At 41.0% G+C, this 16,559-nt stretch overlaps 1 protein-coding gene across 12 annotated transcripts in view; it reads right to left on the bottom strand.

Moving 5' to 3' along the window:
- The window catches only part of Pias2 (protein inhibitor of activated STAT 2), a 98,946-nt gene extending 82,879 nt beyond the window's left edge, over positions 1-16,067 (bottom strand). For 7 of the 12 annotated variants that reach the window (XM_052742601.1, XM_052742600.1, XM_052742602.1 and 4 more), the window contains exon 1: positions 15,888-16,066. In XM_052742601.1, coding sequence (XP_052598561.1) covers positions 15,888-15,911 — 24 coding nt within the window. In that variant the 5' untranslated portion in view covers positions 15,912-16,066. Of the gene's footprint in view, positions 1-1,561; positions 1,659-15,334; positions 15,518-15,887 lie in introns of those variants that run through there. The other 5 variants (XM_052742595.1, XM_052742594.1, XM_052742593.1 and 2 more) reach the window with 5 other exon arrangements.
- Between the last annotated feature and the right edge of the window lie 492 nt (positions 16,068-16,559).

The raw sequence follows: 16,559 nt of genomic DNA, 5'->3' as shown, positions 1-16,559 counted from the left end.
AAAATACAGCAAAATCTAGAAATAATTATGCACCACACCAAGTGAGATTATGCTAGGGAGGCAAGGCTAGGTTCAAGAAATTAACATAGTATAGCATTTTAACAGCTAAAAAGAAGTCATATGAACATCATCAACACAAAGAATTATTGACAAATTCATGATTTTAAAAAGGAAAGTTCTCAAGTAGGTGTGTGGTGCATGCTTGTGATCACGATACTGGAGGCTGAAGCTGAGTCAGGGAGACTGTTACTAATTCAAGGTCAACATGGAACACATAGTCTCTATCAGGCCGGTCAAGGGCATACAGCAAAACTCATCTTAACAATAAGAATAGAAGGAAAATCCTTATTTGGCAAATAGTATCTACAAATGGTGGGGCCCTCAGATTTTACTTAATGGTAAAGTGAATGCTTTCTCCAAATATTAGAAATAAGGCAAGGATAATAGTTTGAATGAGAACTCCTGTAGGTTCCTATGTCTGAATGCTTAGTCGAACACACTTAGGTGTGCTGTTGGAAGAGTATCACTGGGGGTGAACTTTTGAGGTTTCAAAAGCCCAGGCCATCCCCACCCCCCTGCCTGCTGCCTGTGGATCAAGATATAAAGCTCTCAGCTACTTTTCTAGCATCATGCCTGCCTGCCTGCCTGCCTGCTTCCCACCATGATGATCATTGACTCACCCTCTTTGTAACCTGCCTTGGTCACGGTGTCTCCTTACAGTAACAGAACAGTAACGAAGAAGGTAGGGGGGGGACAACTAGAAGAGCTGTCCTAATTTTTTTTTAAAGAACAAAGGACAGGAGATGTAGCTCAGTAGTAGAGTGGTTGCATAGCACATACAAGGAATCCAATCAATCCTCAGTGCCAGATCACAAACAAATGGTGAGGAAATCTATTCTAGCTTTACAACATAGCTTCAATAATCAAGATTCAAGCTTGTGCTGTGTTAGGTAAAGAATGGGCAGGTAGCTCAATGGAACAGAAGAGAAACCCCAAAACAGAAATAGATTTACACAAATATGCCCAAATTATTTTTTACAAAAGTGTAAAAAAAACTTAATAAATGTTGTTATAGCAACTTAAAATCCAAAGCTTCAAATAGATCACATCTGTGTTTGTATTAAAAACAGATGACTTGTTCTTTTAAGGGGGGCAGGGAAGGAATCTTCAGGATCTAGGTCTAGAAAGAGTTCCTAAATATGACAGTAAAAAGCAAGACACATAAAAAGAAAAATGACATATTAGACTTTACCAAAATTAAAAATCATGTTTTGCAAAAGACCCCTTTATAACAATAAAAAGGCAGTTATCAAGCTTGGATAAAATATATGCAAACTATACGTATCTAATAAGGGACTAGAATCTAGAATATACTTAGAACTGTTATCATTCAACAGGGAAAAAAGGGGAGGAAACAATCCAATTAGAAAAGGGTCAAAAGACATGCAGAGACACTTCAATAATGAGAACATATAGGCAAACAGGCACATGTAAATTAACATAATTAGCCACCAGGGAAATGCAAATTAAAACCTCACTAACATATCACTTAGATACCTACCAGAATGGCTAAAATGAAAAACAGTGTTAACACCAAATGCTGTCAAGGAGGATCAGTCCATACATTGTTGGTAGGGAAGTAAAATGGTACAGCAAATCTGGAAAACAGTTTAGCAAGTTCTTTAAAAAAAAAAAGAAAGAAAGAAAGAAAAGAAAAACACTACACATACAATAATCATAAGACCCATCAATTACACTCCTGGGAAGAGAAATGAAAATTTATGCATGCACACAAATGAACTATGAATAAATCTTTATAAAACTTTTACTCATAACCATTAATGTAGATGTCCTTTAACAGATGACTAAAAAGTTCTAATAAATACATACCCACAACTACTCCTTACTCAACAATAAAAAAGAATGACTCATTTTTTTATATTATGGACCAGATAATCTCCAGAGAATGAATTATGAAAGAGCAACACCGAGTCTGGGGAGATATGGCTCCACAGAAAAGCTGCCATACATGCTTGAGGACTAGCAAAATGTGCAGACTCAAAAAGTGGAGACAGAATCCTCAGAGCAGGCTGTCTAGCATATTGCCAAACGATGGGTTTCACTGAGATCCTGCCTTAATGAATAAGGTTGAAAAGAACTGAGAATGATTCCTGACATCAATCTTAGGCTTCCACATACATACAAATGCATGTACACAACACACATACACAAAGAAAAAAGGTGGAGAAAGAAGAGGCAGAATCCAGTAAGCAACATAATGCATAATTTATATAACATTCTTTTTATATTTTTTTAAGACTGGTGGTGGTAAGCAGACTGACATGGGTTTGGGAACCAAATCTAGGTCCTTGATAAGAACAGCAAGCACTCTTAATCATCTCTCCAGCCCTTGCGTAATATTAAAAATAAAAGTAAACCCAGAAATAAAGAATTGTTTAGTAGGTCTCAGAGATTAAGGCTCAGGAGTTAGTGGGTAGGCGAGAACTAGGTGTGACTTTAACACGATAGGTAAGGTATCTTTGGTTTTTTGGAGTTTTTTGTTATTGTTTTTGGTTTTTCCAGACAAGGTTTCTCTGTGTAACAGCTCTGGCTGTGCTGGAACTCATTTTGTAACACAAGTGACAGCTCATACTGGCAAGGATGCAGAACAAGGGGAATGCAGTGGGTATTTGTTCCACCTATGGCCTTGGGGTATCAGTCCCTAGGGTGTGGCCTCTTGGCTAGCTTAAGATCTGGGGACCACGAATGCAGGGCCCCTTCTCTCGAGTGCTCTTGGATAGTGAAGACCTTGTGAAGCAGCGCAGACCGGTTCTCAGCCTTCCAGGGACTCTGCAACTGAATTTGCCTCATCCTGTACCAGTGAGTTGTTCCCCCATATAATCCATTAATAAATAGTCCCTTTCTCAATAATCCGTGGATTTCCTGCATTATCGGAACACTCTTCCATGGCTGGTAGGTATGCAAACTCATTCAATCACTGGGAATTCAATTCCCAGAAAACTGGAAATCAATCTACCTCAACACCAAGCTATGTCACTCTTGGGCATATACTCAAAGGATGCTCCACCCTACCACAAAGACATGTGCTCAACTATGTTCATAGCAGCTTTATTCATAGCACTCAGAAACTGGAAACAACCTAGATGTCCCTCAACAGAAGAATAAATAAAGAAAATGTAGTGCATTTAATCAATGGAGTGTTACTCAGCTGTTTAAAAGAACCAACAAAAAAATTGCATCATGAAATTTGTAGGCAGGCAAATGGATGCAATTACAAAGAAAAAAAAAAAAAGTCTGAGTGCATAACCCAGACCCAAAAGACAAACATGGTATGTACTCACTTCTAAGTGTATATTAGCTGTTAAGTCAATGATAATCATGCTAAGGTTAAGTAACAAAGAGGGCTCTAAGAGGGATGCATGAATCTCCTTGGGAAGGGGAAACAATAAATTTTGCAGGTAGATTGGGAACAGAAGGGATAGGCTAGGGGGGTGGGGGGGAGAGATGACTGAAATTTGAAGGCATCTGGTGGTCGTAGTGGGGATTGATGTGGAAACCTAGACGAATAGAAACTCTCAGTATTCTACAAGGGTGACTCTAGGGAGGACTCCGAGTAATGGAGAATTCAGAGCCTAAACTGGCCATCCTCTGTAACTAGGCAAGGCTTTCAGAGTTTGAAATAGAACACCAAGCCAGCCACAAAACCTTCAACCTATAATCTAATCCACCTACAAGATGTAGTGGGAAAATGGACACACAGTACTTTGGGGAGTGGTCAAACAATAACTGGTCTAACTGCCCACAGCACATGAAGGAGCCCATGCCCAACACTGCCTAGATGACCAGGAATGGGAGGCTGGATAGCCCAGAGACCTATGGGGTGGGGGAAGAGAATCAACAGAATGATTCCTTATATAATCATAGATCAGTGCCTAGCCCAATTGTCATTAAAGAGACTACCTCTGGCAGATGATGGAAGCAGATGCAGAGACACACATTCGCACAGTAGGAGAGAGACCCCAAACTGACTATCTCCATCAAGTCCCTCCCCTTGGAGCTCAGGGAACCCTGTGGAAGAGGGAGAGGAAGAAAGGTAGGAGCCAGAGGGGTCAAAAATACCAGGAGAACATGGCTCACAGACTTCAACTAAGTAAGGCACATAGGGGCTCACAGAGACTGAAGTGGCAACTGAGTCTATGCTAGGTACTATCCATATGTTATGGATGTTAGCTTGATATTTTTGTGGAATCCCTAATAGGGGGAGTAGGGATGTCTCTGACTCTTCTGTCTGCTCTGAGACCCTTTTGCTCCTACTGGACTTAACGCCTGTTATTAAAAACTATACTGCTCTGGATGAAAGAACAGCTTCAGTGGATTAAAAAAAAAATTTCGTGGAGAGACCATAAAACAAGTATTTTGACAAACTTCTATAAATGATCAAAGGCCAAAGCTAAAAATACAAATAAATGGCAATGAAATTGAGGGTTTGGTAGACATAGGAGCAAATATAAAATTATTTCACCAAAATCTTAAGCATTCAGTTTGGCCTCTTCAGGAGGTAAATGTTCTGCTTCTACGGATGGAACTTTATCTCAGGTAAAACAAAGCATAAGATGGGTTGAGTGTATAGGCCCAGAAGGAGAGGTAAGATGGGTCTATTATAGTGAATGATCTAAAAGACTGCTTTTTATTATACCTTTACAAGAACAGAATAGAGAAAAATTTGCCTTCACAGTGTCTACTTATAATAATCCCCAGCCTGTTAAAAAGTACCACTGGAAAGTTCTTCCAAAAGGAACTGCCCCACCTTATTTCAATATTTTGTACAACAGCCATTAAATCTAATTCCTAAACAGTTTCTTCAATCTACAATTTACCATTGTATGGATGATATCTTATTGGCTGATTCAGACATATTTTAGAAAAAATGTTTGATGAAATAAAGGGAATTTTGCCTTGTTGGGGATTATAAATTGCTCCTGGAGGGGACACACACACACACACACACACACACACACGAGATGCTATTATTTAGGGTTTAAGATAGGTTTACAGACAATTCAACCACAGAAAGCACGAATCAGGAGAAATCAATTACAAACTCCTTAATGGTTTTCAAAAATTGCTGCGAGATATTAACTAGCTTTTGCCTATAAACTGGATAAACAACTCAAGAACTAAGTAAGTTACTTCAAACCTTACAAGGCGATGAGGACTTAAATAGTCCATGAAACCTACCAGCTGAAACTAAGATTTGGCTCTGGTAGAAAAGAAATTACAATATACACACATAGATCACTTGGATCCAGAGCTTGATTATATTCTGGTTATTTTACCTTCTACTCATTCTCCAACAGGAATTCTTTTTTGTTGTTGTTGTTGTTTTGTTTTTTGAGACAGGGTTTCTACGTGTAGCTCTGGAGCCTGTCCTGGAACTTACTCTGAAGACCAGGCCTGTCTCTGCCCCACCAAGTGCTGGGATTAAAGGCATGAACCACCAACGCCTGGCTTCCTACAGGAATTCTTATGCACAAAGATAATATCTTAGAATGGATATTTTTACCACACAAACAGAATAAAGACCTATGTAAAAAAAGGTGTCTGAATTGATTCTGAAAGGAAAAGTGAAACTTCATCAATTAGCAGTAATAGCTCCAATAGATATTACCAATGCTGAAATTGCCTCATTATGGGCAGAAAATAAACACTGGCAAAGAGCTTGCAGTAATTTCTAGGAAGAAATTAGCAACAAATATCCCAAAAACAAGAGACTTCGGTTTATAAAAAGAACTAATTGGATTCTCCCTCATATAATAGAGGTAACAACAATTTCTGGAGCCCCTACATTATATACTGATGCAAATAAATCAGGAAAGGCAGGTTATAAGTCAGGAAAATTAAGTGGCTCAAAATTCTTATAATTCAATTCAGAAATCAGAAATATATGCTATTCTCATGGTATTATTAGATTTTTCAGAACCTCTTAATATAGTTACTGATTCCCAATATGCAGAAAGACTTGCTTTACATATTGAAACTGCTGAACTTATTCCTGATGATTCAGAATTAACTTTGTTATTTATTCAACTACAAGTAATCAAAAACAGAAATCATCCTTTGTCTATAACACATATCAGATCACATATAGATCTACCAGGCCTTCTAGCACAAGGAAATGATGAAATTCATCAGCTATTGGTCGGAAATGTGCTAGAAGCCTCAGAATTTCATAAGAAACCAATGGTTTTGCATTTTCTTCAAATGCAAAGGTTTGAAGACAGATTTTTCTATCACATGGCAACAAGCCAAAGAAATTATAAGAAAATGCCCTACTTGTTCTTTTTTTTATTATTATTATTATGTATACAGCATGTATGACTGCAGGCCAGAAGAGGGCACCAGATCTCATTACAGGTGGCTGTGAGCCACCATGTGGTTGCTGGGAACTGAACTCAGGACCTCTGGAAGAGCAGCAGCCAGTGCTCTTAACCTCTGAGCCATCTCTCCAGCCCCCACCCCCTACTTGTTCTTTGTATATTCAAACTTCATTAACTACAGAAAGTAACCCAAAGGGCATTCAAAGAAATGAAATTTGGCAAAAGGATGTATTTCATTTTTTAGAGTTTGGAAAATTAAAATATGTGCATCATACCATAGATACATGTTCAGGATTTAACAGGCAACTGCTTTAAGTTCTGAAAAGGCTGATTCTGTATTTACGCATTTATTAGAATGTTTCATGGCTGTTAATATTCCAATCTGCCCCTAGAAATCCCACCCTGCATCCTGATGTTAAAGCCTCATTCTAAGGAAAAACTCCTCCCAATCCTCTCTCTCACTTTTCCTCCCACGAGGTCCACACCCTCTTTCACTCTCTCTTCTCTTTCTGTCTCTCTCTTTCCTATCTTTCTCTTCATCTCTCTAATAAAATAAACGTTCCACGTGGATGCAGCGTCCGGGTTGTGAATACTAGCCACCGCCATGCCCACGCAGGATACCCTGTCCTGTCCTGTCCCAACCCCATCTGCCGTCATGTTCCTCCCCTACCCCCAGCACAATAATTCATAACAATGGCCATTACGGGGATACCTGTACAAATTAAGACTGACAATGATCCAGCATATGTCTTTAGTAAAATGAAACAGTTTTTTGCATATTCAGGTATACTACACAATCCTACAGGACAGGCAGTTATAGAAAGACCCAATTGCACCAGGTGGCGGTGGCACACGCCTTTAATCCCAGCACTCCAGAAGCAGAGCCAAGAGGATCTCTGTGAGTTCAAGGCCAGCCTGGTCTACAGAGCTAGATCCAGGACAAGCATCAAAAAAAAAAAAAAAACTACACAGAGAAACCCTGTCTGGAAAAGAAAAGAAAAGATCCAATTGCACTTTAAAGATATGCTTAATAGACAGAAATGGGTAACAAGGACTCCCAGAGACAGAGAGTACACAGTGCTTTATTGACTTTTTTTTTTTAATGCTAATAAACAAGGAACAACAGCTGTGGAGAGTCACTGGATAATAGAAAAAAACTGAATTAAATCACGTTATATATTTTAAAGATGTGTTGACCTCAGAATGGAAACAAGGATATGTGTTACGTTGGGGAAGAAGTTTTGCTTTTGTTTCCACAGGAGAAGAAACACTATGGATACCATCATGATTGATACAGATTAGATTTAAATAGGAAAGGCCTCTTGATTAGGAGAAGTGATAGTTCAAACAGCTTGGTCATTCAATCCAAACTATTAAGACTAACAATGCCTTTCATTTGATCAAGTGAGAAAAAAATTGTATTATTAAAAGATAATACTTTTTTTTTTTTTTTTGCCAAAAAACATCTTGCCTTAACAAAGATATAACCTGACAAAAAAGGAATTCCCCAAAGACAGGATTGGGGAAGAGTTTTTTTGTTTTGTTTTGTCTTTTTAGAATAATAGAACCATCCAGCTAAAGAATCTGAAGCCCGGAGTTGGGGATTTAGCTCAGCAGTAGAGCGCTTGCCTACCAAGCACAAGGCCCTGGGTTCGGTCCTCAGCCCTGAAATTAAAAAAAAAAAAAAAAAAAAAAAAAAAAAAGAATCTGAAGCCCACTGGACACATGAGACATATGCAGAGAAAAATGTCCCAAGAAAAAAAGTAAATTTGGCCTAATGGGTAAAGCACATGTCCAACAGGATAAACTTTCATAAATCTTTCCCAATACTTATTTCTGCGGCTCTCTACAAACATAAAAGGCAAATAGTCTGTTTGTGGTCCCAATTCAATTAAAAATAAAAGCTGACTTTGGAGATGGAGTGTGACTCTCTCCTTCTCTAAAACCAAGCATAACTGTTAAAGGAAAATCCAAAAATCTCTATCTCATGTCAGAAGAGCAACCTGATACAGGACAGAAGAAAACAAAAATTAAGGGACTATTCTATTGTGACTAGAGTATAAATATTATCTCTAAATTTATAAGATTACTATATATATACTGTGGGATGGTTTGTATGTCAAATGTGTTGCTGATTGGTCAATAAATAAATCACTATTGGCCCGTGGCCAGGCAGGAAGTATAGGCGGGACAAGGAGGAGAATAGAGCTGGGAAGTGGAAGGCTGAGTCAAGAGACACTGCCAGCCGCCATCAGGACAAGGAAGATGTAAAGTACCGGTAAGCCACAAGCCACGTGGCAAGGTATAGATTAATAGAAATGGATTAATTTAAGCTGTAAGAACAGTTAGCAAGAAGCCTGCCACAGCCATACAGTTTGTAACCAATATAAGTCTCTGTGTTTACTTGGTTGGGTTTGAGCGGCTTGGGACTGGCGGGTGAGAGAGATTTGTCCTGACTGTGGGCCAGGCAGGAAAACTTTAGCAACATATATGTGTGTGTGTGTGTGTGTGTGTGTGTGTGTGTGTGTGTGTGTGTGTATGTGTGTGTATATATATATATATATATTTAAACTTTCTGTCATGATATTAATGGTCATATAGAGTATTAACTAATTCTAGAAATAGGCTTTATCTAGCTTCCTGTACATGATTTAGCGCTTGAGTCTGAATCAGGTAACTAGGAATTAAGTTTGTGTACCCGGATATACTTAATAGACTTTGGTCTGTTTTTGGTTTTGGTTTTGTTTTGATTTTCAAGACAGGGTTTCTCTGTGTAGTTTTAGAGGCTGTCCAGGAACTTGATTTATAGCCCAGGCTGGCCTTGAACTCACAGAGATCCGCCTGCCTCTGCCTCGAGAGTGCTGGAAGTAAAGGTGTGTACCACCACCGCCCAGCTATAGATTGTGGTCTTTTAACCTCTCTGAAATCTGCTGCATACGATATTTAAAATGTTTAAGTTTCTGCAGTGAACCACGATCATTCCTAACAGCAACATTTGAAGTCTCCAAAAAGATGAAGGGGCCCCACAATGATGATTCCACCTGGATTGTTGTAATGCCATTAAGCTGACAAACACCACACAAAGATCAGCTTTAAACTACAAAATGCTCAGGACAATTTCAAAACAGTTGAAATGGCCCAGCCTCACAGACTATCCAGCCAAGACTTCAGATGGACTCTACATTTTCCTATCACACAGAGACTAGACAAAAATAACACAGCTAGTTCCTAGGACTTGACCATTGTCCCAGTTTTCTCAGGGTCAACTAAAGATGTCATCAACCCAAGACAACAGGAAGTAGTTTTAAGAATGCCATGCAAACATTCCCGAGAGGTAGGATGGGTGGGTTTTGATTGTTGGGGGGGGGGGTGGATTGTGTTTGTCATTGTATCGGGGTTGGTTGCAAATTTTTACTAGTCATAGTAAGGGATAAACCTAAGAATGGGGGTTAGATTTAATGATTTCTTTCTGAAAAAAGGGGGGGAAGGGATTTGGAAAGAATAGGATAAGAAGGTAGATTATTGAATCTACTATAAACTACAAAACAAGTATTAATCTCACATATTTTACATTGGTATGGATTTTTATATAGTGATACAAATTTAAGGTTATTTTTGTTATAGTATATATGTTTCTACTCAAGACATTTTCGTATATTGATACAAATTTAAGGTTACTTTTGTTATACTGTATATATATTTCTACTCTTCTTTAAGGTATTATACCTATGCAGCTCATTTAAAAGGGTAATGTATAATTAAGAAATATAGGTGGTTAGTCATCTGTAATAATCAAACTTAGTTATGTTAGGTATGTTTTCAAGGTTTAAACAGAGATATATTTTAGATAGACAGGTGGTCTTCAAACACTTCAGAGACCTACAGAATATGGCATTTAAGATATTTTAATAACTTAAGGCTTTTCGTGACAGTGAGACACATCTGCTCCTGACAGTACCAATTTAGTTCAAAAAAGGATGATGGGCATTGAAGAACCTCCATATGGAGTTAGTTTTAATTGATACAAGCTTCTGTATGTTCATTTGGATCTGGGCGGCTGCAGGACCACCAGGACAAGGGAGCTGAGTGGGCACAGGAAAACTTCCAACTACAATGTCTCTTCACGGCAATAGAAACCTTAACTAAGACAGAGTTCAACAACAGTCTTGTCCTCACATAGAGTTTGAGACCAGCTTGTGCTACATGAGACTCTGCATCAGATAAACAGTTAAAAATACAACGTAACACTTCAATTCTATTCCTAGATATCAACAAGAGAACTGAAAACCTATGTCCATACAAAATTTGTTCCCATGTAGATGAATACTTGTACTAGCCAGTAAGTAGAAATAACTCAATACCTGACAATACATTCACACAACAGAATACTATTCCATCAAAAAGAAACAAATTAGCCGGGCGTGGTGGCGCACGCCTTTAATCCCAGCACTCAGGAGGCAGAGGCAGGCGGATCTCTGTGAGTTCGAGGCCAGCATGGTCTCCAAAGCGAGTTCCAGGAAAGGCGCAAAGCTACACAGAGAAACCCTGTCTCGAAAAAAAAAAAAAAAAAAAAAAAAAAAAAAAAAAGAAACAAATTACTATTATGTGCTACAGCACAGACAAAGCCAGAGAACATTATGCTAAATGAAAATGAGCCAGACACAAAAGGCCAATGTTGTGTGACTCCATTTATATGAAATGTTTATGATAGGCAAATCACAGACAGATGCTACGGTGTGGGGAAAAAATGAATTATAAGGAGTGACTACTATGGCAACAACTGGATATAGGACTTCTTTGGAATAAGAAAAATGTTCTTGAGTTAGGCAGTGGTGATACAAGTATGACTTTGTGAATGGTCTAAAGAGCATCATATCCAATACTTTCAGTGGCTTAATTTTACAGTACATAAATTATCTCAATTTAAAACTAAATAAAAAAGGAGACATCAAACACACAAAGGCAAACATGCTGGGGAAAAAAAGGAAATTTTCAGATGTTATAAATCTGCCATTTCATCAGAAAGTTATTCATGTTTACTGGAGGAAACATACATACCTACAAAGCAAACAAACACAAATACAAATATTCAAGAATATCATGATTCCCTGACAACTGAAAATTGTCTATTTCAGTTTAAATTAACATTTATTTAACTTTGGCATGCCTTCATAGACAACTCAAGTATTGAAATCTCAGTTGTGTCTCCTAATAAATAGCACTGAAGTACCCTGGTTTCTGTCACAGCACAGACATTAGTTGGTTTCCCCTCTCCAGTGGTTTGGTGGAGGGGTGATGAGGACTTGTAACTTCAACACATCATTAACTTCTCAATTCTCCTCTTTATCCTCGTGCTACCTAAAGAAGATTCCTAGTAAGTGTAAAGGGATCACACACTTGGTTCTTCTAGGCAGAAATCACATGTTACAGAATCAAAAACCCACCTCTATTTTCCTCATCTCACCTTTCCATGATCCCATCAAACTTAGGATATGATGTATGCTAGGCAAACTCTACATAGCAATGAGCTCCATCTCCAGCCAAGTTAACTGATTTTAAATTACAATACAATGAACTTTACAAGTTTTGTAAACGTTCTAGTGTACCCACAGCTATGGAGCTATAATTACCAAGATACACATCAAAACCCTCATATGTATCTTCACTATCTTTCTGTAATACACAGAAAGCAAGTTCTCAATCCATGAAAGAAAGGTAATGAATAAAAGATGGATGTCCTTTTAAGAAAAATAAATAACTAGAATGTCACTGCAAACAGATCTCCCATACACTGCTGTTTAAAGAACAGAATGGATTAACTAGATTGAACTGCTGCAAAAACTTTTTGAAGAACAACTGCCACCAGAAACTCAGTGTTGGAACTATGTAACAAGCAAGGAAAGACAAGGGCAGAAAAAGCCAGTGAATGGTTAAATAGACTGAAATGGTTCCAGAAACCCAACCCTTTTGTCTTCATTACTTCACCCAGTACTTAAGATTTTTCAGAGATTATTTTAAGGGGAAAAAGCAAAGTGGCAATGACAAACATACCACTGATCTTTGTGGAGGTTTGAATGTGACTGATTAGAAGGATTAGGGGGCGAAGCCTTGTTAGAGGAAGTGTGTATCTGGGGTTAGGCTTTGAGGTTTCAAAAGTTTAGGCCAGGCCCATGTATCTCTCTTACTTCCTGCTGACTGTGGATCAGGATATAAAGCTCTTAGCTCAGCGGTTCTCAACCCGGGATTTGAACGAAACTTTCAAAGGGGTCGCCTAAGTCCATCAGAAAACAGATATTTACATTATGATTCATAACAGTAGCAAAATACAGTTATGAGGTAACAACAAAAATAATTTTATAGTTGGAGGTCACAACATGAGGAACTGTATTAAAGTTGAGAACCACTTTTTTAGCTACTGCTCTAGCCTATGCTTGTCTGCTTCCCACAAAGATGATTAATGGACTAACCCTCTCAAACTGTAAGCAAACCCTAACTAAATGTTTTCTTAAGAGCTGCCTTGGTCATGGTGGCTCTTCACAGCAATAGAACAGGAACTAAAACAATCTTGTAACAAGTTAATTCATATCTAGCTAGTTAATTTACAAACTAGTTGGCCATCCCTTCAATTATAACAAAGATGTTATAAGTGAGCAACTAGGGAACCAATTATCTTCCCCAGCACATGAAAGCTTCTTAAACAAGCCACACTATCATAATCACCTTGGACTACACAGACCACCTCTTCCTTCTCAAAGAACTTCTCCTTTCCTTTCTTCAACCCTTAGAATGGTTTCCCAAATCAAGTCTGTACCATGACTCCAATGCCCTGGGCTCTAGTCCAGTGGACTCTGGTCAAAGCTCTAGATTCACTATATTCTTTCTCAGAAGAACAGAAGAAATCTAGACTAGTAACCTCCTAGTCATTTGGTAACCTCCTAGTCACTTGGGACTGAAAGGCAAAACACAGAGCCCGCCATATTCTGTGGCCACATAAGTGTCTCTCTGTCACTAGCTCCTGTCTTGAAAAAAAAATCTTGTCAAGCAACCCTTTAAGGCTCTGCAGCTACCTTATCAAATGACACTTCCCTTTCCCAAGCCTAAAAAGTAAAAGGGCAGGGATAACTAAACACTGGGGAGAGGATGATCTTTCTTTCCAATACAGACAGCACCAGTTACATGCAACTGCTAATGCTATGGTGACACTCAACAGCTAAACTATGGTATCCAAACTAGTCTACCATCTCTTCCACTGCCAAGAAAATAACCAAAAAGCTAATTTTGCCTGGTCCTATAATTTATTTAACTGTCACTCTGATGATCAAAATGTAATAGGGAGCAGAAACCATCATCTGAGAGCCATAGATGTTTCTTCCCCTTCTCTTTCCTTTCAATGTTTTTGTTTTTAGTCCCCTCTCCCATTTTCCTTCCACTTTTATGTTACAAAATGGTGGGATTTATCATTTAGTTTATTCTATAAATTTCAAAGTGATTAGGAGTTCCACTTAGGCTCAAAGGCACCAAACAATTAACTCTACACAGACTCCGAAGAAATCAAGACTCTGAAGTCAGATAACTGGTGTTTAAAATTTCAGTATTTCTACTCTCAAACTGTGATCTAGATCAAAATTTAATCTATGTTTCATTTTCTTCACAGAATTGTGAGAATAACAATGTATATATGAAATATTTGAACCAGAGTTCAGCATGTATAGGGACATATTAAAATGGCCATGTGCCATTACCACCACTTTATGCACTGGGTAGTAGGATAGTACTTGTCTGCCTGAAGCAGCTAAGGCAAAACCTAGTGGATAACCTTCCTTCCTTTCCTCTGAAAACCCTCCCAGGCCAAGTCTCTGGTGGTCATCTACTACGAGTGAGGGAAGTCAAGGATATTGCCTTTTACCAAGCACACGGAGATGCAAATACCAGGTGACTCAGGTGATGGGAAGCTGAAGCTTATCCACAAAACGAAAAGGAGAAAAGCAAAATGGGATACCTTAGTTTCCACTGCTTTCAAGGTCCTGGTTCCACTTGAATCTTAGTACTGATGCCCCTTCCCACCCTAGAGGATTAAGGTTAGTTCTTCACTTTAATCAGTGACACTTGTAAAAATCTAATACAAGCCCTAGAGAGGTTTCCACCAGCCAAACTTAAAAAAAAAATAAAAAAAAAAACTACCTTCCCAAGAAGAAGAAATATATATCTGTTACTATACAAAAGTTAAGGTAATATTGCAGGGGAAAATAACTCCAGTATTCAGTTTACTGTAGTGAGGCACAGTTGTTTCAGGAGCACCACTGAACACAGGTTGAACGTAAGGTTCAGATGTCCTCACAATCATAGGTCTCTGTATAAACTGATATGGGATAGAACATGTATCGATATACTTTTTATTGGGAAAATCATTCATTTCTGAAACAGGAGGGGAAATGGTTGCTGTGCAATCACTCACGTTCATTCTTTTGTTGGTGTCCAAGCAGCTAACATCCTTTTCCCACGAACAATAATAGTCTTACAAAGCACCACAGTTCACTGGCTAAGTAAAGTATCCCAAACATCGCACATGGCTAATTTACCCCAACTGGTTGCAGTTCATTTAAGTTCAAATCCAGACTTACATGTCTCCACTTTAAAACACAATTTAAAAAGCAAGATTTCTATCTGTAAACATCCGACATATGTCGTCAGTAACTTGGGGTTCAATCCAACTCATTTATCACACCTGGTCTGGCTAGGGGTAAGACTTCTCTGAAGATCATCAGTCTGGTGGAGAAAAAAAAAATCTTTTTCCGTGTAACCTCCAACCGCGTCTATTGTAGACCCCGACTACAAAGGTCTCAACAATAAAGTTATATGACCTTGTTCTCATGCTAACAGTGTCCTCCTCAAGAGCCAAAGGAGTGCACAAACTACATGCACTCAAGATTGCTTACCACGCTCACACACCAAGTATCTGGGTATCAGGCCGACTACGGAAGGCGGTGTTCCCAAAAGAGCGCGCTTCTCCCCGCGCTGAGGAAGCGCTGGTGGGAGGAAGGGGCCTTCGCTCGTGACAGACCTGCCTAGACCACGGCGGGGAAGAGGAAAATTCCCAAACGCAACTTCGCGTTTCCGAAGGCGGTCTTCCCCCGCACCCCACCCCACCCCACCCCCGTGGACGGCGGGCACCCACACTCCGGGGTCGCCACCGCGGGGGCGAGCGCCGCTGCCCGGCCGAGTCAGCCCACGGGCCCCGAGGGCCCGCCCGCCAGGTGTGCGGCCCGCCACCCGGGCCAACCGCTCGCCCAGGCCCGCTGCGTCCCTCCCTCCGTCCCTCCGTCCGTCCCTCCCTGCGCAGCGCCGGAGGATGCGGCTCCGCCAACCGGCCGCACGCCCCGGCGCCGCCGCGCTTGCTCCCGCCTCCCCTCCCCTCCCCCCCCCCGCCCGCCCCGCGGCCTCCGCTCCCTCCTCCCCCCCTCCCCCCCCCCCCCCCCCCGCGACGCTCACCCTCAACTCCTCGAAATCCGCCATTTTATCCCGCCCGCGGGCGCCTCAGCCGTCGCCGCTCCTCCGCCCGCTGCCGCCAACGACACCGCCGCCGCCTCCTGCCACATCCTGCACTGGGGCGCCGCTCTAGACGCCGCGGCCACCGCCGCCGCCGCGCCGCCGCCGCCACCAACACCGGGCCCGTCACGTGACCTGCGCGGGAGCCCCGCCCCCCCCGGGCGCGCGCAGGCCCCGCCCCTCCGCGGCGCCCCCAGCCCACCCAGCGCCGCCTTCCGCCCCGGCGGCCCCCACGCGCTTCCGGTGGTGGCCGGTCCCTGCCGAGCGTCGCCCGGCCCGAGTTCCCCTGCTCTCCCCCGCTTCCTCCCCAGCTCCCTTTTCCCTACTCAGGAACGCTGGCCGCTCCCGAGACTCGTAGGAATGGTCGGAACTGCCGCGTTCTTCCCGGACCTGGAGCGAGGCCCTGGCAGAGGAAGTGGCCGGGAGGAAAGAGGTGACGGGACTCACCGACACATTCGGGAAGATTCTCACAGTGCTCTTCTCCAGGTGGCTGACAGCAGAGGAGGCCGCCTCGATGCCATCCCCACAGTAGCTAGTGGTGCGCGACAATCCAAGTCTGGGTGATGGGTGAACTGTTGTTGCACGCTAATGGTGCTCACGACGAAGAATTTCTTG

This window comes from Peromyscus californicus, unplaced genomic scaffold, assembly GCF_007827085.1.
Source record: "Peromyscus californicus insignis strain IS unplaced genomic scaffold, ASM782708v3 Scaffold_17__1_contigs__length_78620276, whole genome shotgun sequence".
NCBI lineage: Eukaryota > Metazoa > Chordata > Mammalia > Rodentia > Cricetidae > Peromyscus > Peromyscus californicus.
This window is presented reverse-complemented; position numbering and strand designations above follow the sequence as displayed.